The sequence below is a fragment of the Carcharhinus amblyrhynchos genome, chromosome 28, assembly GCF_965287045.1.
Source record: "Carcharhinus amblyrhynchos chromosome 28, sCarAmb.v2.hapA, whole genome shotgun sequence".
Lineage (NCBI taxonomy): Eukaryota > Metazoa > Chordata > Chondrichthyes > Carcharhiniformes > Carcharhinidae > Carcharhinus > Carcharhinus amblyrhynchos.
The window spans coordinates 16,540,592-16,561,301 of record NC_137351.1 but is presented as its reverse complement, the minus strand read 5'-3'; the positions used below and the strand labels follow the sequence as shown (position 1 = coordinate 16,561,301).

Sequence of the window (20,710 nt, the reverse complement as noted above, 5' to 3'; positions counted from 1 at the left end):
TACCTGCTAGTCCCAGTGCTGCATTACTGCTGGTGCCTGCCAGTCTCAGTGCTGCATTGCTGGTGCCTGCCGGTCTCAGTGCTGCATTGCTGGTGTCTGCATGTCTCGGCACTGCATTGCTGGTGCCTGCCGGTCTCAGTACTGCATTACTGCTGGTGTCTGCATGCCCTGGCACTGCATTGCTGGAAGAGCATGTGTGTATATTTTCTTTGATCATTGCACTTGTTGATGATGTTTAAATGTTAAAAATGTCGTTTCTAATCCATTCTGTGAGCAGTCATTGCATTTCACTGAACTTAGAGAAGCATTCATTACTTTGTTGTTGACCTGATGCCCGTTATCCTCGCGCTTTATACCCCAGCCATTTGATTCATTGCTTTGTTGGGACATTTTCATTGAAGGTTGTCACATTGAACATTAGTTTATTTGCTGGGTTGAGAATGCTGACACACTGTTTATGTTAAACATTGTGATTTGTTCGTGTGAATGAGAAAGATGGCTCCAACAGCTCATTTCCCTCACTTACCCATGTAAATTAAAATGCAATTAGCTGCATATAATCTGCAGTGAATTTAGACCTTTAACTATCATTTTGTTTCATTCAGGTAACCCTGGAAATTATATAAATGAAGTTGTTGACCAAACTTACACTGTATAATTTTGTATCAAATAAAATCTTTCTTAAGTAATGACACCCTTTCTAATTTATTGTGGAAAATAGTGGCACTAATTCTTGCGTTTTAACATTTTTGTTACATTTCATTGTATCCAGAAGCTTCTGAGCAATTCTCAAAGTTTCTCACACTATTACTTCCTGATTATTTTTACATGAAGAAACAAACGCCATTTTGTGCACAGTAAGATTCCATTAAAGCCATGGCGATGGTGGATTGAGGTGGATCTTTGCAAAGGAAAAGTGACCTGGAGTGAAATGTCCTTCTCCTGCAATCCTGTTCACTTTTCAAATAGTTCTGTTAGATTTTCCTGCCTCCTTCAAAGATTTATGTATATGTCTCTGTGTTTCGCTCCTTCCCCTCAACACCCCCCCCAGCAATATTTTTGACATAGACAGAATCCCTATAGTGCAGAAGGAGGCCATTCGGCCGATCAAGTCTGCACCAACCACAATCCCACCCAGACCCTGTCCCCATAACCCTATGCATTTATCCTCGCTAGTCTCCCTTAACACTGAAGGGCAATTTATCATGGCCAATCCATTTAACCCACACATCTTTGGACTGTGGGAGGAAACTGGAGCATCTGGAGGAAACCCACGCAGACACAGGGAGAACATGCAGATTCCCACACAGACAGTGACCCAAGCTGGGAATTGAACCCGGGTCCCTGGCACTGTGAGGCAGCAGTGCTAACCACTGTGCCACCATGTCGCCCTGACATTCACTCACTGTTCTTTTTCTCCACATATTTCTCCCCCTTTCCTCCTCCTCCATGTCTACGTTTCCTCATCAGGATCCTAGGTCATTGAAGCCCATTCATAGTTGAAGCAAATATAATGGTGGGGGGGAGATGTGAGATTCTCCATTTTAGCAGCAAGAATAAAAGATCAGCTTATGTTTTAAACAGTGAAAGACGCAGAGCTCGGAGCTGCCGTGGGGTCTATTCTGGTGCATAAATCACAAAAGTGTGCAGCAAGTAATTAGAAAAGTGAATAGAATGTTATTGTTTACTGTGAGAGCAATTGATTTCAAAAGTGGGAAGGTTATGCTTCAGTTATACAGAGAATTGGAGAGACCACATCTAGAGTATTGTGTACAGTATTGGTCTCCTTAATTAAAGAAAGATGTAAATGCATTAGAAACAGTTCAGAGAAGTTGGATAATACCAGGAATTGGGAGGTTGACTTCTGAGGAAAGGCCAGAGTAGTTGGCTGGGGTTTGGAAGAATAAGAATGAGCACCAATATCCTGGGAGGGAAATTTGCTACAGCTATTCGGGGTGGGGGGGGGGGTTAAACTAATTTGTCAGGGGGATGGGAAAACGAGCTGTAGCCCAGAAGCCAGTGTTGCATGTAGTGAGGTACTGAGGAAGGTATCAAGGCCGCAGGAGTGTTCCGGCAGACAGGAAGGTAGGTGAAGTGTGTCTACTTCAATGCAAGGAGCATCTGGAATAAGGTGAACTTGGAGCGTGGATGGGTACTTGGGACTACAATGTTGTGGCCATTAAGGAGAGATGGTTAGAACAGGGACAGGAGTGGTTGTTGGAAGTTCTGAGGTATAGATGTTTCAGTAAAGAGTAGGGAAGGTGGTAAAAGAGGTGGAGGAGTAACATTGTTAATCAAGGACAGTTTAACAGCTGCAGAAAGGCAGTTCAAGGGGGATCTTCCTACTGAGGTAATATGGGCTGAGGTTAGAAATAGGAAAGGAGCGGTCACGTTGTTAGGAGTTTTCTATGGGCCCCCAAATGGTAATAGAAATGTGGAGGAAGAAATTGCAAAGCAGATTATGGATAGGTGTGGAGGTCACAGGGTAGTTGTCATGGGTGACTTTAACTTTCCAAATATTGATTGGAACCTTTACAGGTCAAATAGTTTGGATTGGGCAGTTTTTGTACAGTGTGTGCAGGAGGGTTTCCTGACACAATACGTGGATAGGCCGACAAGAGGTGGTGCCACACTGGACTTGGTACTAGGTAATGAACTGGGCCAATTGTTAGATTTGTTTGTGGGAGAGCACTTTGGAGATAGTAACCACAATTCGGTGTCCTTCATTATTGCAATGGCGAGGGATAGGGTCACACGGCAGGGCAAGGTTTATAATTGGGGCAGGGGTAATTAAGATGCGATTAGGCAAGAATTAGGGAGCATATAATGGGAACAGAAACTGTCAGGTATGGGCACAAATGAAAACTGGAGCTTGTTCAAGGAACAAATACTGTGGGTCCTTGATAGGTATGTCCCTGTCAGGCAGGGAGGAAATGGCCGAGTGAGGGAACCACGGTTCACCTGTCAGGCAGGGAGGAAATGGCCAAGTGAGGGAACCATGGTTCACAAAAGAGATTGATGTCTTGAAAAGAGAAAAAAGGAAGCATATGTAAGTAAGTGAGAAAACAAGGTTCAGTTGGATCGCTTGAGGATTACAAGGTAGCAAGAACTAAGCTAACAAAAGGGATTAGAAGAGCTAAGAGGGGGCATGAGAAGTCCTTGGCGGGTCGGAGCAAGGAAAACCCCAAGGCTTTTTACGCTTATGTGAGAAATAAAAGAATGATCAGGGTGAGGTTAGGGCCGGTCAAGGATAGTAATGGGAACTTGTGCATGGAGCCAGAAGAGAAGGAGAGGCGATGAATGAATACTTTTCTTCAGTGTTCATCTAGGAGAGGGGCTATGTTTTTGAGGATGATAGTGTGATACAAGCTGATAGGCTGGAGGAGGTAGATGTTCTGAGATATAGGGTGGGATAGTATCCACACCCTGTGCTGTGTGATATAGAGTGGGATAGTATCCACACCCTGTGCTGTGTGATATAGAGTGGGATAGTATCCACATCCTGTGCTGTGTGATATAGAGTGGGATAGTATCCACATCCTGTGCTGTGTGATATAGAGTGGGATAGTATCCACATACTGTGCTGTGGAATATAGAGTGGGATAGCATTCACATCCTGTGCTCTGGAACGTAGAGTGGGATAGTATCCACATCCTGTGCTCTGGAATATAGAGTGGGATAGTATCCACATCCTGTGCTGTGGAATATAGAATGGGATAGTATCCACATCCTGTGCTGTGTGATATAGAGTGGGATAGTATCCACATCCTGTGCTGTGTGATATAGAGCGGGATAGTATCCACATCTTGTGCTGTGGAATATAGAGTGGGATAGTATCCACATCCTGTGCTGTGTGATATAGAGCGGGATAGTATCCACATCCTGTGCTGTGGAATATAGAGCGGGATAGTATCCACATCCTGTGCTGTGGAATATAGAGTGGGATAGTATCCACATCCTGTGCTGTGAGATATAGAGTGGGATAGTATCCACATCCTGTGCTGTGAGATATAGAGTGGGATAGTATCCACATCCTGTGCTGTGTGATATAGAGTGGGATAGTATCCACATCCTGTGCTGTGAGATATAGAGTGGGATAGTATCCACATCCTGTGCTGTGTGATATAGAGTGGGATAGTATCCACATCCTGTGCTGTGGAATATAGAGTGGGATAGTATCCACATCCTGTACTGTGAGATATAGAGTGGGATAGTATCCACATCCTGTGCTGTGAGATATAGAGTGGGATAGTATCCACATCCTGTGCTGTGTGATATAGAGTGGGATAGTATCCACATCCTGTGCTGTGAGATATAGAGTGGGATAGTATCCACATCCTGTGCTGTGTGATATAGAGTGGGATAGTATCCACATCCTGTGCTGTGGAATATAGAGTGGGATAGTATCCACATCCTGTGCTGTGTGATATAGAGCGGGATAGTATCCACATCCTGTGCTGTGTGATATAGAGTGGGATAGTATCCACATCCTGTGCTGTGGAACATAGAGTGGGATAGTATCCACATCCTGTGCTATGGAACGTACACTGGGATAGTATCCACATCCTCTGCTGTGAGATATAGAGTGGGATAGTATCCACATCCTGTGCTGTGAGATATAGAGTGGGATAGTATCCACATCCTGTGCTGTGTGATATAGAATGGGATAGTATCCACATCCTGTGCTGTGAGATATAGAGTGGGATAGTATCCACATCCTGTGCTGTGTGATATAGAATGGGATAGTATCCACATCCTATGCTATGGAATATAGAGTGGGATAGTATCCAAATCCTGTGCTGTGTGATATAGATTGGGTAGTATCCACATCCTGTGCTGTGGAATATAGAGTGGGATAGTATCCACTTCCTGTGCTATGGAACATAGAATGGGATAGTATCCTCATCCTGTGCTGTGTGATATAGAGTGGGATAGTATCCACATCCTGTACTGTGTGATATAGAGTAGGATAGTATCCACATCCTGTGTTGTGTGGTATAGAGTGGAATAGTATCCACATCCTGTGCTATGGAACATAGAATGGGATAGTACCCACATCCTGTGCTGTGAGATATAGAGTGGAATAGTATCCACATCCTGTGCTGTGTGATATAGAGTGGGATAGTATCCACATCCTGTGCTGTGGAATATAGAGTGCGTTACTATCCACATCCTGTGCTATGGAACATAGAGTGGGATAGTAACCACATCCTGTGCTGTGTGATATAGAGTGGGATAATATCCACATCCTGTGCTATGGAACATAGAGTGGGATAGTATCCACATCCTGTGCTATGGAACATAGAATGGGATAGTATCCACATCCTGTGCTGTGTGATATAGAGTGGGATAGATCCACATCCTGTGCTGTGTGATATAGAGTGGGATAGTATCCACATCCTGTGCTGTGTGATATAGAGTGGGATAGTATCCACATCCTGTGCTGTGTGATATAGAGTGGGATAGTATCCACATCCTGTGTTGTGAGATATAGAGTGGGATAGTATCCCCATCCTGTGCTGTGAGATATAGAGTGGGATAATATCCACATCCTGTGCTGTGTGATATAGAGTGGGATAGTATCCACATCCTGTACTGTGTGATATAGGGTAGGATAGTATCCACATCCTGTGTTGTGTGGTATAGAGTGGGATAGTATCCACATGCTGTGCTATGGAACATAGAATGGGATAGTATCCACATCCTGTGCTATGGAACATAGAATGGGATAGTATCCACATCCTGTGCTGTGAGATATAGAGTGGAATAGTATCCACATCCTGTGCTGTGTGATATAGAGTGGGATAGTATCCACATCCTGTGCTGTGGAATATAGAGTGCGTTAGTATCCACATCCTGTGCTATGGAACATAGAGTGGGATAGTATCCACATCCTGTGCTGTGTGATATAGAGTGGGATAGTATCCACATCCTGTACTGTGTGATATAGGGTAGGATAGTATCCACATCCTGTGTTGTGTGGTATAGAGTGGGATAGTATCCACATCCTGTGCTGTGGAATATAGAGTGGGATGGTATCCACATCTTGTGCTGTGTGATATAGAGTGGGATAGTATACACATCCTGTGTTGTGAGATATAGAGTGCGATAGTATCCAAATCCTGTGCTGTGTGATATAGGTTGGGATAGTATCCACATCCTGTGCTATGCCACATAGAATGGGATAGTATCCACATCCTGTGCTGTGAGATATAGAGTGGGATAGTAGCCACATCCTGTGTTGTGAGATATAGAGTGGGATAGTAGCCACATCCTGTGCTATGGAACCTAGAGTGGGATAGTATCCACATCCTGTGCTGTGTGATATAGAGTGGGATAGTATCCACATCCTGTGCTATGGAACATAGAGTGGGATAGTACCCACATCCTGTGCTATGGAATATAGAGTGGGATAGTATCCACATCCTGTGTTGTGAGATATAGAGTGGGATAGTATCCACATCCTGTGCTATGGAACATAGAATGGGATAGTATCCACATCCTGTGCTATGGAACATAGAGTGGGATAGTATCCACATTCTGTGTTGTGAGATATAGAGTGGGATAGTATCCACATCCTGTGCTATGGAACATAGAATGGGATAGCTCCAAATCCTGTGCTATGGAACGTAGAATGGGATAGTATCCACATCCTGTGCTGTGTGATATAGAGTAGGATAGTATCCACATCCTGTGTTGTGTGGTATAGAGTGGGATAGTATCCACATCCTGTGCTATGGAATGTAGAATGGGATAGTATCCACATCCTGTGCTGTGAGATATAGAGTGGAATAGTATCCACATCCTGTGCTGTGGAATATCGAGTGGGATAGTATCCACATCCTGTGTTGTGAGATATAGAGTGGGATAGTATCCACATCCTGTGCTGTGGAACATAGAATGGGATAGTATCCACATCCTGTGCTATGGAATACAGAGTGGGATAGTATCCGCATCCTGTGCTGTGGAATATAGAGTGGGATAGTATTCTCATCCTGCGCTATGGAACATAGAGTGGGATAGTATCCACATCCTGTGCTGTGGAATATAGAGTGGGATAGTATCCACGACCTGTGCTGTGTGATATAGAGTGGGATAGTATCCACATCCTGTGCTGTGGAATATAGAGTGGGATAGTATCCACGACCTGTGCTGTGTGATATAGAGTGGGATAGTATCCACATCCTGTGCTGTGGAATATAGAGTGGGATAGTATCCACATCCTGTGCTGTGAGATGCAGCAGATTTCCCTCCTTGTACTTTCTAATTGAGAAAGGTTACAGAGTATCTACCTTGGAGAATGTGAAGAATGATAAAGTTTCTTTGGAGTTTTTCTGAGTGTAGCATCCAGCTGTGTCTGGGTCACACTGCTTCAGGGTAAGTCAATGGTCAAACTGTGCTCAGCGGTGGACTGAAGCCATAGATCTTTAGATAGTCCTGATCAATATCCTCAGCAACTGGATGGTCATTATTACCTGGATAAGTGGGGAGGGGTAATACTGTTTTTTTTACAGGTTTATACTCCAACTCTTGTAGCAAAAGGACCTTGGGTAAAAGGGATAAAATGTGACTCACTCCTGATGAATGGAAGCTGTCAATTTTCCATTGCTTTTCTTTCCCTGGACTCTGGAGTGGGAGGTGAGTTACCGTTATCAGCCCCACCTGATGAAAGAACACATCCATTGTTCATTACACAATACATTTCCATTTCCAAATAAACTGATAGATTCATTTTTGATTCTTATTCAGACACCTGAAAATATTCCCACACTCTGCATCAGTCAAACTGTACAAACAGGAATCAATGAGGGAAAAGTCACTTCATTAAATAAAGTTTCCTGAGTATTTGTTCTCCATTCTCTGACATTTTGTTACTTGGGGACACAGGAGGCCATTCAGCCTCTGAAACCTGTCCCATCAATTTAGATATGATCCAACTCCATAATTCTTGTACAGTGCTTTTGGAGTGGTAACATACCATATTTCGATAAATAAAGCAATTTTTACTACTTGCTTTTAATGTTTTATTACTATTTTATGTTTCAGGTAAATATTTACATCTATGATGTTTTCTGGTTCACACACTTGTGGTAAGGCATTCTAAAATCATTTTGTAATCCAGAAAATTTCAAATTCCAGAAGTCACTTTATCCCAAGCATTTTAGACTGGTTTATAGCATCATTTTTCTAATACATTAAAAGATCCATCCAGTAGGATTTGTGTGTGTAAATCTTCAGCCTTTCTTGTTAAATTTTCAATGAGGATCCATATGTTCTAACTCCATGTACTTTGGGAGGGTTTATTAATCTATCAATTGTGGTTTAAAATTGTCTCGTGATCTGAGCATCACTGACTGTTTGTTGGAAGAATCCGTCCCTTTTATGTGAAGAATCATTTCCAAATTTCACTCTTGAAACTTTTGGCTATGATTTTAAAATCTATCTCGAAATCTACTCTCCTGAGCCAGCGGAAATGTTTCCACCAATCCTGTCTGAAAACTAACAACCCTTCAATTTCTAAATTGCAGGGAATACAGCCCTTGTTTGTTTTCAGGACAAAATATTGAGGAACCATTGAGAGAGCAGGTCATTCTGGACTGCGTATCGTGTAATGAGAAAGGAATCATTGGAAATCTACTTGTGCGATACCCTTTGGGGATGAGTGACTGTAACACAATGAATTCTATATCAAGATGGAGAGTGACGTAGTTGATTCTGAGACTAGAGTTCTTAATCTTTATAAAGAAACTATGATGGTATGAGATGTGATTTGGTTATTATGGATTGGAAAACCTTATTTAAAAGGATGATCGTGGCTGACATAGGGCGGTGATGGTCTAGTGGTATTATCATTAGACAATTAGTCCAGAAACTGAGCTAATGTTCTTGGTCCGAATTCTGCCACGGCAGATGGTGGAATTTGAATTCAATTTTAAAGAACTTTAAAAATCAGGAATTAAGAATTTACTGATGACCATGAAACCATTCTCGATTGTCAGAAAAGCCCATCTGGTTCACTAATGTCCTTAGCTGGTCTGGCCTACATGTGACCCCAGAGCCATAGCAATATGGTTGACTCTCAGTGCCCTCAGTTAACTAGGGATGGGCAATAAATACTGGCCAGCCAGTTGCGACCAGGACCCATAAATGAATAAATGAGACAAAAAATGTTGTATGTTCTAACCTCTGTCTTTCTCAGCAGTAAATATTTGTAATTATTGAGCCTCCGCAACTCTCTGGGCTAAAGAATTCCAGAGATTCCTAGTTGTCTGAGAGGAGACATCTTTCCACAATTCCACCTTAAGGCCTTATTCTGGAACCAAACAGTGCAGTAAGATGTTCTTTATTTGCATTGCTAATAGATTTCCATTTACTCTGCTTCAGGATAGAACACAATTCCTTCAAGAAATTAGAATTATTTTCTACCAGAAATCCAATCTTGCTATGCACAATATAGTAATAATAGAGTAATAGAATTTTACAGCATGGACACAGGCCCTTTGGCCCGACTTATTCATGCTGCCTCTTTTTTTAACCCCAATTGCCCATATTTCGTCCATCTCCCTCCACAGGCATCTTACCCATGTAACTTGTATAGACCATATTCCCTGTCTATGGGAATCAGCAATTTGCTGTGACACTCACAATATAGGGAGGGGCATTGAACACCCTGGAACCTGCTTTCCTGCTCCAGATCCCAGCATCAGCTCCCAAAACTTCCAAAACCTCTCAAAACTTCCCGAATCCCCCAAACTCCCCAAACATCGCTAGGCTCATACAAGACAGTATCGTGGGCGAACTCAGAATGTCAATTGGCGGAGCCAGAGCCAGAGGGCGGAGCCGGGAACGGAAGGCGGAGTCAGTGCCTGTGGGTGGGGTCAGTGCCAGCGCGCGAGGCCGGTGCCAATGGGCGGGGGCGGGGCCGGCTAGAGGATTTAAATGTCCCGCGGGTGGCGGCGAAGCGGGAATCCCGGCGGTTGGAGATGGAGCTCGAGGAATACCGGCGGCGCGGTGAGTGGCGGAGGGGAGGGGAGCTCTGGCGGGGTGGTTTGAAGCCCACCCCTATCATGCTGCAGTTTGCACAAGAATTAAAATCACTTTTTCCAACAAACATCCCAGAATATTTCAGTGCGGCGCTCCCTCAGCACTGCCCCTCTGACAGTGCGGCGCTCCCTCAGCACTGCCCCTCTGGCAGGGCGGCGCTCCCTCAGCACTGCCCCTCTGACAGTGCGGCGCTCCCTCAGCACTGCCCCTCTGACAGTGCGGCGCTCCCTCAGCACTGCCCCTCTGGCAGGGCGGCGCTCCCTCGGCACTGCCCCTCTGGCAGGGCGGCGCTCCCTCGGCACTGCCCCTCTGGCAGGGCGGCGCTCCCTCGGCACTGCCCCTCTGGCGGCGCGGCGCTCCCTCGGCACCGTCCCTCTGACAGTGCGGCGCTCCCTCGGCACCGTCCCTCTGACAGCGCGGCGCTCCCTCGGCACTGCCCCTCTGGCAGGGCGGCGCTCCCTCAGCACTGCCCCTCTGGCAGGGCGGCGCTCCCTCAGCACTGCCCCTCTGGCAGGGCGGCGCTCCCTCAGCACTGCCCCTCTGGCAGGGCGGCGCTCCCTCAGCACTGCCCCTCTGGCAGGGCGGCGCCCCCTCAGCACTGCCCCTCTGGCAGGGCGGCGCCCCCTCAGCACTGCCCCTCTGGCAGGGCGGCGCCCCCTCAGCACTGCCCCTCTGGCAGGGCGGCGCCCCCTCAGCACTGCCCCTCTGGCAGGGCGGCGCCCCCTCAGCACTGCCCCTCTGGCAGGGCGGCGCCCCCTCAGCACTGCCCCTCTGGCAGGGCGGCGCCCCCTCAGCACTGCCCCTCTGGCAGGGCGGCGCCCCCTCAGCACTGCCCCTCTGGCAGGGCGGCGCCCCCTCAGCACTGCCCCTCTGGCAGGGCGGCGCCCCCTCAGCACTGCCCCTCTGGCAGGGCGGCGCCCCCTCAGCACTGCCCCTCTGGCAGCGCGGCGCTCCCTCAGCACTGCCCCGACGCTGTGGCAGGGCGGCGCTGCCCCAGACCTGCCCCGACGCTGTGGCAGGGCGGCGCTGCCTCAGCCCTGCCCCGACGCTCTGGCAGCGACCCTGACCTTCCTTATCTTGTAGCTGTAAAACCTCAAACACTTTTGAGCTGTTTACTTTTTCAGTTTTACCCAGTGCTCTTATTTTGTAAAATGGACAAATGACAAACGCAAGTAAAGATTCAATAGGTTTATTGTAATAATACTATTAACCCTATTATTGTTACCATTGTAGGGGAATTTCACAATAGCTTCATTGTAGTGTTAATGAAAGCCTTATTAGTGACTAATAAATACTCTGACCCTTAAATTACTCACATACAAAAGAGGATTCAGTGTACTTAGAACATTACAGCGCAGTACAGGCCCTTCGGCCCTCAATGTTGCGCCGACCAGTGGAACCAATCTAATGACCCTCTAACCTAAACTACTCCAATGTTATCCATATGCCTATCCACTGACCATTTGAACGCCCTTAAATTTGGTGAGTCCGCAACTGCTGCAGGCAGGGCATCCCACGCCCTTACTACCCTGTGAGTAAAGAACCTACCTCTGACATCCATCCTATTACTACCACCCCTTAATTTAAAGCTATGTCCCCTCATGTTAGCCATCACCATCTGAGGAAAAAGGCTCTCACTGGATTGTGATGTCCTGATTCTTCCTCAGTGGAAAGAGCCTACATGGGTGGGTTTTGGCTGCATGGTACCCATTGCGTTATCACCTCTGGTAGTGAGCGCTGAGTCAAATGATTCAGGGAGACCCAATACCAGGAGCGCCATAGGGGGTAAAGTTTTCTGGTGTCTTGGAGTCCTTTTGGTTGAGGTCCCTTTAGACAGGCCCTTCTTCCTGATATTGGTGAATCGGAACTGGGACTGGACAGGCTGGAATCAATTCCAGAAGCAAAGGGTGGAGGTTCGGGGCCTGGAGTACTGGGTGTGGATTATAGTGACTAGTGGGACTTTCGAGGGGCATAATCAGGGAACCACTGAGACGATCGTGTGGGGTAGTTGGTGGTGCCGTATAGTCCTGGGCAAAATGGTTGGGTTGCCCGCAGTATAACACCGCTTGTGGAGATGAGCCTCTGGGCTTGGTTCTGTATGGTTCATAAGAACATAACATAAGAAATAGGAGCAGGAGTAGGCCATCTAGCCCCTCGAGCCTGCCCCGCCATTCAATAAGATCATGGCTGATCTGTCGTGTCTCAGTTCCACTTTCCCACCTTCTCCCCATAACCCTTAATCCCCTTGCCTATCAAAAACCTATCAACCCGCGTCTTAAAAATATTTAGCGAGGCAGCCTCCACCACTTCAACGGGCAGAGAATTCCAGAGATTCACCACCCTTTGAGTGAAGAAGTTCCTCCTCAACTCTGTTCTGAACTGTCCCCCGCCTTATCTTGAGGCTGTGCCCTCTAGCCCTGCTGTCCTTTCTGAGCGGGAAGAACCTCTCCACCTCTACCCTATGCATCTCTTTCATCATCTTATACATCTCAATAAGATCCCCCCTCATCCTTCTAAACTCTAACGAGTACAAGCCCAGTCTATTCAGCCTCTCTTCATAGCTCAACCCCCTCAACTCCAGTATCAGCCTGGTGAACCCCCTCTGCACTCCGTCCAAAGCCAAAATATCCTTGCGCAAGTGCGGCGACCAAAACTGCACACAGTACTCCAGCTGCGGCCTCACCAGTGCCCTGTACAGTTGCAGCAAGACTTCCCTACTTTTATATTCAATCCCCCTCACTATGAAGGCCAGCATCCCATTTGCTTTCCTGACCACTTGCTGCACCTGTAGGCTGGGTTTTTGCGACTCATGCACAAGGACCCCCAGGTCCCTCTGCACCGTAGCATGCTGCAGCTTTTCGCCCTGTAAGTAGTAGTCCTTCCTACTATTATTCCTACTAAAGTGGATAACCTCACAGTTGCCAACATTGTATTCCATTTGCCAGGTCCTCGCCCACTCGCTCAGCCTCGCTCGTGATAGAGAATCTCCGCTTCTCTATCACCGAGCTGTTCTAGACAACTAGCAATTGGCTTCCTAAGCTTGGGGGAGCCCTTTTACCCCGCTTCTTTATGGGCATGATCCCAACAATTCTCTCCTTTGGATCCCAGATCTGGTTTTCTGTGTCACCCCACTGTATCCATTTGAGCCACTTATGGTTCAAATATAAACGGAGGACTTCCTCCCATTCAGCATGATTGGCCATAATTATTTCCTTTTAGGGTTTGTCACATGCGTATGGGTAAGGGATAGGGGTAGGGGGTCCGGTTTTCACTAAATTCCCTCCTGTAGATTTTACCCAAATTCCCTGAACTGTCCTAGTTCTAACTATACCGTTTGTCCACCTTGTTACAGACACTGGGTTTGTGGCCTAATTTACTGGTTGAATCTGTATTAGTTCTTTACGGCCATCATGTGGGACAACCTGCTCTCTTAATTCAGGCTCCGACGGAGTGTTGGAGAATATGGAGTTGGTGGGTTAAATTCAGAGCAACGGGGTTACTTCTTATTGAAGGATCATCTGGGGTGCCGAATGTTGTACTGTAAAACCTCAGATACTTTCAACCAGTTTACTTACACAAAAGTTTATCCCAGTGCAAGATGGACAAAGGACAAACATAAGTAAAGGTTCAATAAGTCTTTTAACACTATTAACCCTTAAATTACACACACAAAACAAGAGGATACCCTAGAATCAGTGTACAACCTGCAAAGATGGTTTGGTTAAACTGCAGGTCCGATTCTCTCAGTCCCTCTCATCTGTTGTCATGAAGATGAGTCTCGATGGCAGCTTCTTCTTTCCTTCCTCATTTGGTCAGTCCTTTTTTTTAGTTATATCCATTCAAAGTCTCAGCCAGTGAGACATTCCAGATCCAAGCTGACAAGACAGGCTGGCCGCTTCCTTAACGTGCAGACACAGCACGGTTTCGTTAAGGGGAAGTCGTGTCTGACAAATTTATTGGAGTTCTATGAGGATGTGTCTAGGGCGGTGGGTAGAGGGGAGCTGGTGGATGTGGTCTTTCTTGATTTTCAGAAGGCATTTGACAAGGTACCTCAAGAGGTTATTGCAGAAGGTAAGGGGGCATGGAGTTGGGGGTAGGGTGTTAGCGTGGATAGAGGATTGGTTGTCAAATAGGAGGCAGAGAGTGGGGGTTAATGAGTGCTATTCGGATTGGCGGTTGGTGACTAGTGGAGTGCCCCAGGGGTCGGTGCTGGGGCCTCAGCTATTTACCATTTATATAGATGATCTGGAGGAGGGAACCGAGTGTATTGTGTCGAAATTTGCTGATGACACCAAGATTGGTGGAACGGCAAATTGTGCGGAGGGTGTGGAGAGTCTGCAGAAGGATCTAGATAGGCTGGGCGAATGGGCCAGGAACTGGCAAATGGAATTTAATGTTGGCAAGTGCGAGGTGGTCCATTTTGGTAGGAATAATGCTAGGAAGGACTATTACTTACATGGCGAAAAACTGCAGCAGGCGACGGTGCAGAGGGACCTCGGGGTCCTTGTGCGTGAGTCGCAAAAATCCAGCCTGCAGGTGCAGCAGGTGGTCAGGAAGGCTAATGGGATGCTGGCCTTCATAGCGAGGGGGATTGAATATAAAAGTAGGGAGGTCTTGCTGCGGCTGTATAGGGCATTGGTGAGGCCGCAGCTGGAGTACTGTGTGCAGTTTTGGTCGCCGTACTTGCGCAAGGATATTTTGGCCTTGGAGGGAATTCAGAGGAGGTTTACTAGGCTGATGCCGGAGTTGAGGGGGTTGAGCTATGAGGAGAGGCTGAATAAACTAGGCTTGTACTCGTTAGAGTTTAGAAGAATGAGGGGAGATCTCATTGAGACATATAAGATGATGAATGGGATGGATAGGATAGAGGTGGAGAGACTCTTCCCGCTCAGAGGACAGTAGGACTAGGGGGCACAGCCTCAAGATAAAGGGGGAGCGTTTAGAACGGAGTTGAGGAGGAACTTCTTCACTCAAAGGGTGGTGAATCTCTGGAATCCTCTGCCCGTTGAGGTGGTGGAGGCTGCCTCGCTAAATATTTTTAAGACGCGGGTTGATGGGTTTTTGATAAGCGAGGGGATTAAGGGTTATGGGGAGAGGGCGAGAATGTGGAACTGAGCCACGACAGATCAGCCATGATCTTATTGAATGGCGGGGCAGGCTCAAGGGGCTAGATGGTCTACTCCTGCTCCTATTTCTTATGTTCTTATGTTCCTGTCTTGAGCTTGATCTACACGCTCCAACCTGATAGCAGCAGGCATTGCACCTCCTCCAGTGCTTGATCTCATTTGCATCTTAACCAAACGGCCAAGATGCCATTTTAAAAAATTGCTTCAAATGAAGCCTCAGCGTAACATCATTGATTTCAACCATGTGCAGAATAGCAAAATTACACTTGATCTTAGCCAAAAGGCCGAGGTCTCCATCTCCATAGTGCTGCTTACGCGTAACCTGTTGCCATATAAAATAACACAGTAAGGAGTCTCACAACACCAGGTTAAACTTCTTTCTGTGAGACTTCTCACTGTGTTTACCCCAGTCCAACACCAGCATCTCTACAATATAAAATAACTGCAGGAACTCCAGGTGACAAAGTCTGGCCTGATCTAACAATAGGCCGGTGCATTTCAATGGGGTGTGATGATCTCCTGCTGGGTTACAGCAGAGTGCAACATCTTTGATGGGTGATTGATGGGATAGGCCCAGACATGTTTTTGTATATTTGTCCTTCGTCAAGTCTGGCCTGCCCGAGGTTTGACTGTGTTTGATTTTAATATGCCCAATTCTTTAATTTAGGATATCCAATTTAATCAGCCATTAAACTAGGCCCTGATTATATTACCAGATTGCGAATAGCATTAAACAGGAAATTAGAGAAACGTGCGATAATGGGACATCTGTAATTATGGGTGATTTTAATCTGCTTATAGATTGGAGAAATCAATTTAGTCACAATACCAAAGAGGAGGAATATCTGGAGTGTATACAGGATGATTTTCTGGACCAATACATTGAGGAACCAATGAGAGAGCAGGCCATTCTGGACTGAGTATTATGTAATGAGAAAGGAATAATTGGAAATCTAGTTGGGGATGAGTGACGATAACATGATAGAATTCTTCATCAAGACGAAGAGTGACGTAGTTGATCCTGAGACTTGGGTTCTGAATCTTGATGGAAATTTCAATGGTGTGAGTTGGTTATGATGGATTGGGAAACGTTATTTAAAGGGATGATGGTGGATGACATTGGGAGGTGATGGCCTAGTGGTATTATCACTAGACAATTAATTAATCCAGAAATTGAGCAAATGTTCTGGGGACTTGAGTTCAAATCCCACCATGGCAGACGGTGGAATTTGAATTCAATTAAAAAATTGTCTTTGCTGTTTTTAGTCCCATTCCGTGAACCTGGCAGATTGTTTTTCTCAGTTGATATATTCATTTCTATTTTGAAGGCATCAATTGATTCTACACACATTCCAGATCCTAACCACTCGTGGCGCATCCTCTGTGTGTCACGTTTGCAATGCACTCTAGGTGCAAGTCTCTAGCTGGATGTCTTATTGTACAGAATCTGTCTGATGTTTGATTTCCTATTTGTAGCTGACCTGTTTCCCTGTGTTTTCTCCTCTCTGCCTCTTGGTATCGATGTGAACTGTTCTGTCTGTCTCCCCCAGGGAAGGAACTGGTGGATTATATTGCCAAGTACCTGACTACTTTGAGAGAACGCTGCGTTTACCCTGATGTGAAACCCGGATACATGAGGGATCTCTTCCCAGAAAGTGCACCACAGAAGGGTGAAAGCTGGAGAAGCATCTTCGAGGACGTTGAAAGGATCATCATGCCTGGGGTAGGCCCCCACACCCTGTACTTTCTGGGAGATTATTCCCAGCTTGTGCTGTAAACTGATGAATGTGAGCCAAAGTTCACCATTGGTCCATACGATTGTCATAAGAACATAAGAAATAGGAGCAGGAGTAGGCCATCTAGCCCTTCGAGCCTGCCCCGCCATTCAATAAGATCATGGCTGATCTGAAGTGACTCAGTTCCACATTCCCGCCTTCTCCCCATAACCCTTAATCCCCTTGCCTACCAAAAACCTATCTATCCGCGTCTTAAATATATTTAGCGAGGCAGCCCCCACCACTTCAACAGGCAGAGAATTCCAGAGATTCACCACCCTTTGAGTGAAGAAGTTCCTCCTCAACTCTGTTCTAAACAGCTCCCCCCCTTATCTTGAGGCTGTGCCCTCTAGTCCTACTGTCCTTTCTGAGCGGGAAGAACCTCTCCACCTCTACCCTATCCGTCCCATTCATCATCTTGTACGTCTCAATGAGATCTCCCCTCATCCTTCTAAACTCTAACGAGTACAAGCCTAGTTTATTCAGCCTCTCCTCATAGCTCAACCCCCTCAACTCCGGTATCAGCCTAGTGAACCTCCTCTGCACTCCCTCCAAGGCCAAGATATCCTTGTGCAAGTGCGGCAACCAAAAGTGCACACAGTACTCCAGCTGCGGCCTCACCAGTGCCCTGTTCAGTTGCAGCAAGACCTCCCTACTTTTATATTCAATCCCCCTCGCTATGAAGGCCAGCATCCCATTTGCCTTCCTGACCACCTGCTGTACCTGCAGGCTGGGTTTTTGCGACTCATGCACAAGGACCCCCAGGTCCCTCTGCACCGTAGCATGCTGCAGCTTTTCGCCCTGTAAGTAGTAGTCCTTCCTACCATTATTCCGACCAAAGTGGACAACCTCACACTTGCCAACATTAAATTCCATGTGCCAGTTCCTTGCCCATTCGCTCAGCCTATCTAGATCCCTCTGCAGACTATCCACACCCTCCGCACAATTTGCCGTTCCACCAATCTTGGTGTCATCAGCAAATTTCAACACCTTACACTCGGTTCCCTCCTCCAGATCATCTATATAAATGGTAATTAGCTAAGGCCCCAGCACCGATCCCTGGGGCACTCCACTAGTCACCAACCGCCAATCTGAATAGCACCCATTGACACCCACTCTCTGCCTCCTATTTGACAGCCAATCTCCTATCCACGCTAACACCCTACCCCCAACTCCATGCCTCCTAACCTTCTGTAACAACCTCTTGTGCGGCACCTTATCAAACGCCTTCTGAAAATCAAGAAACACCACATCCACCGGTTCCCCTCTATCCGCCGCACTGGACACATCCTCATAGAATTCCAATAAATTTGTCAGACACGACTTCCCCTTAACGAAACCGTGCTGCGTCTGCTCTATCAAACAATTCTCCTCAAGATGCCTCGCTATTTTCTCCTTAATTACGGATTCAAGCATTTTACCTACAACAGACGTTAAACTAACCGGCCTATAATTCCCTGCCTTTTGCCTACTACCCTTTTTAAACAACAGCGTAACATTAGCCGTTTTCCAATCTTCCGGCACTTCCCCGGAATCCAGCGAGGTTTGGAAAATAATCATCAAGGCATCCACTATCACCTCCACCATTTCTTTCAGAACCCTTGGATGCATTCCATCCAGTCCTGGGGACTTGTCCACCATCAGTCCCTCTAGTCTGTTGAGCACTGCCTCTCTAGTAACAATAATGTCATTCAGGCCCTCCGCTCCTACCATCTTTCCATTGTTAACACCTGGCAAACTATTCACGTCCTCCTCCGTGAAGACCGAAGCAAAAAAGTTATTCAAGGCCTCAGCCATTTCCTCATCCCCCACCACTAAATCCCCCCTCTCATCCTCTAAGGATCCAACATTCACCCTAGCTAGCCTCCTTTTTATATATTTATAAAAACTCTATTTTTTTTATATTTAGTGCTAGCCCAGCTTCATAGTTTATCCTTCCTTTCTTAATCAACTTCTTCATCATTCTTTGTTGATATTTAAACCTCTCCCAATCCTCTTTTTGCCCACTACTCTTAGCCACTCTAAACGCATCAGCTTCTAATTTAATACTCTCCTTTACGTCCTTCGTTATCCACGGCTGATTATCTCTCCTCCTACGATCCTTTTTAACCATCGGAATAAATTTCTGCTGAGCACCAAGAAAGATCTCCTTAAAGATCCTCCACTGTTCCTCAGCACACCTACCTTCCAATCTGCTCCCCCAATCAACACTCGCCAATTCCTCTCTCATCCTATCGTACTCTCCTCTGTTCAAACAAAGGGCACAGGTCTGGGAACCCACTTTCTCCTCCTCCATCTGCATCAGAAACTCCACCATACAATGATCACTCTTCCCAAGAGGATCCTTCACCACAAGGTCCCTAATTCTACCTGCCTCATTACATAACACCAGATCTAAGATAGCTTGCTCCCTCGTCGGCTCCAACACACACTGTTCAAGGAAACTATCCCAGCAGCATTCCAAGAATTCTTCCTCAAGCCCACCACGTCCAACATGGGTCGACCAATCAATATGTAGATTGAAATCCCCCATAATTATCGCTGTTCCATTCCTGCACGCCGCATTTATTTGCACGTTAATAGCCCACCCCACCTCCAGGTCATTATTTGGGGGCCTATAGACAACACCCACCAGTGTCTTCCTCCCCTTGCTGTTCCTAATCCCCACCCACAACAATTCCACATTCTGCTCTTTGGCTCCTATATCTTCCCTTACCACCACCCTGATGCTATCCTTAATCAGCAGAGCTATCCGCCCCCTTTTCCTCCCGTCTTTCCTTCCTAAACACTTGATACCCCTGGACATTCAGCTCCCAGTCCCTGTCACCTTGCAACCACGTCTCTGTAATGGCCACCAGATCATATCCATTTGTGCTCATCTGCGCCACCAGCTTGTTCACTTTATTCCGAATGCTTCGTGCATTCAGATAAAGTGTCTTCATCCCAGCCTTCACCTGGACCCTATTTGCAGGAACGCTACCAACCTTACTCACGCCCCCTACTTCCTTTGTTATTGGGACATCCTTGGCCTCTTCCTGTACCTGTACCCTCTCCTTTACTTTAGACCCTGTAATTTCACCTACCCTCGCACCCTCCCCCCCAATTACTTTAAAGTCCGATCTACAGTCCTATTTACACGATTCGCCAGGACTCTGGTCCCAGCACGGTTCAGACCAACACCATCCCACCTGAACAGGTCCCACCTACCCCAATACTGGTGCCAATGCCCCATAAATTCAAACCCATTCCTCCCACACCAATCCCTGAGCCACCCATTCACCTCTTTAATCCTATCTGCCCTACGCCCATCTGCACGTGGTTCAGGCAGTAATCCAGAGATAACCACCTTGTTGGTTCTGCTTTTTAATTCCATTCTCAGCTTTTCATACTCCCTCTCCAGATCCTCAGTTCGCATTTTGCCTATGTCATTGGCACCCACATGCACCACAATGACCGGATTCTCACCCTCCCACTCCAGGTTCCTCTGCAGTCCAGATACGACATCCTGGACCTGAGCACCAGGCAGACAACACACCCTTCTGTGTTCTTTGTCATTGTGACAAAGGACGGTGTCAATACCCTTAACCACACTATCCCCAATTACCACTACATTCCTTTTAACCTTCTCTTTGTCAATGTTCTGTGTCTGCATCACTGTACTGTGTGCAGTTTGCTCACCTACGTCACAGCCCTCATTCTCGTCCACACTGGAAGCAAGAACCTCAAACCTGTTTTGCAGATTGAGAGGCTGAGGCATCTGGTCCC

At 46.6% G+C, this 20,710-nt stretch overlaps 1 protein-coding gene across 1 annotated transcript in view; it reads left to right on the top strand.

Moving 5' to 3' along the window:
* The first annotated feature begins 9,935 nt into the window (after nucleotides 1–9,935).
* Nucleotides 9,936–20,710, top strand: part of hdc (histidine decarboxylase) — a 36,520-nt gene continuing 25,745 nt past the window's right edge. Inside the window, 2 exon segments of the mRNA XM_080213962.1 lie at nucleotides 9,936–10,011; nucleotides 16,721–16,893. Of these exon segments, the coding sequence (XP_080070088.1) occupies nucleotides 9,984–10,011; nucleotides 16,721–16,893 (201 nt within the window). The 5' untranslated portion in view covers nucleotides 9,936–9,983.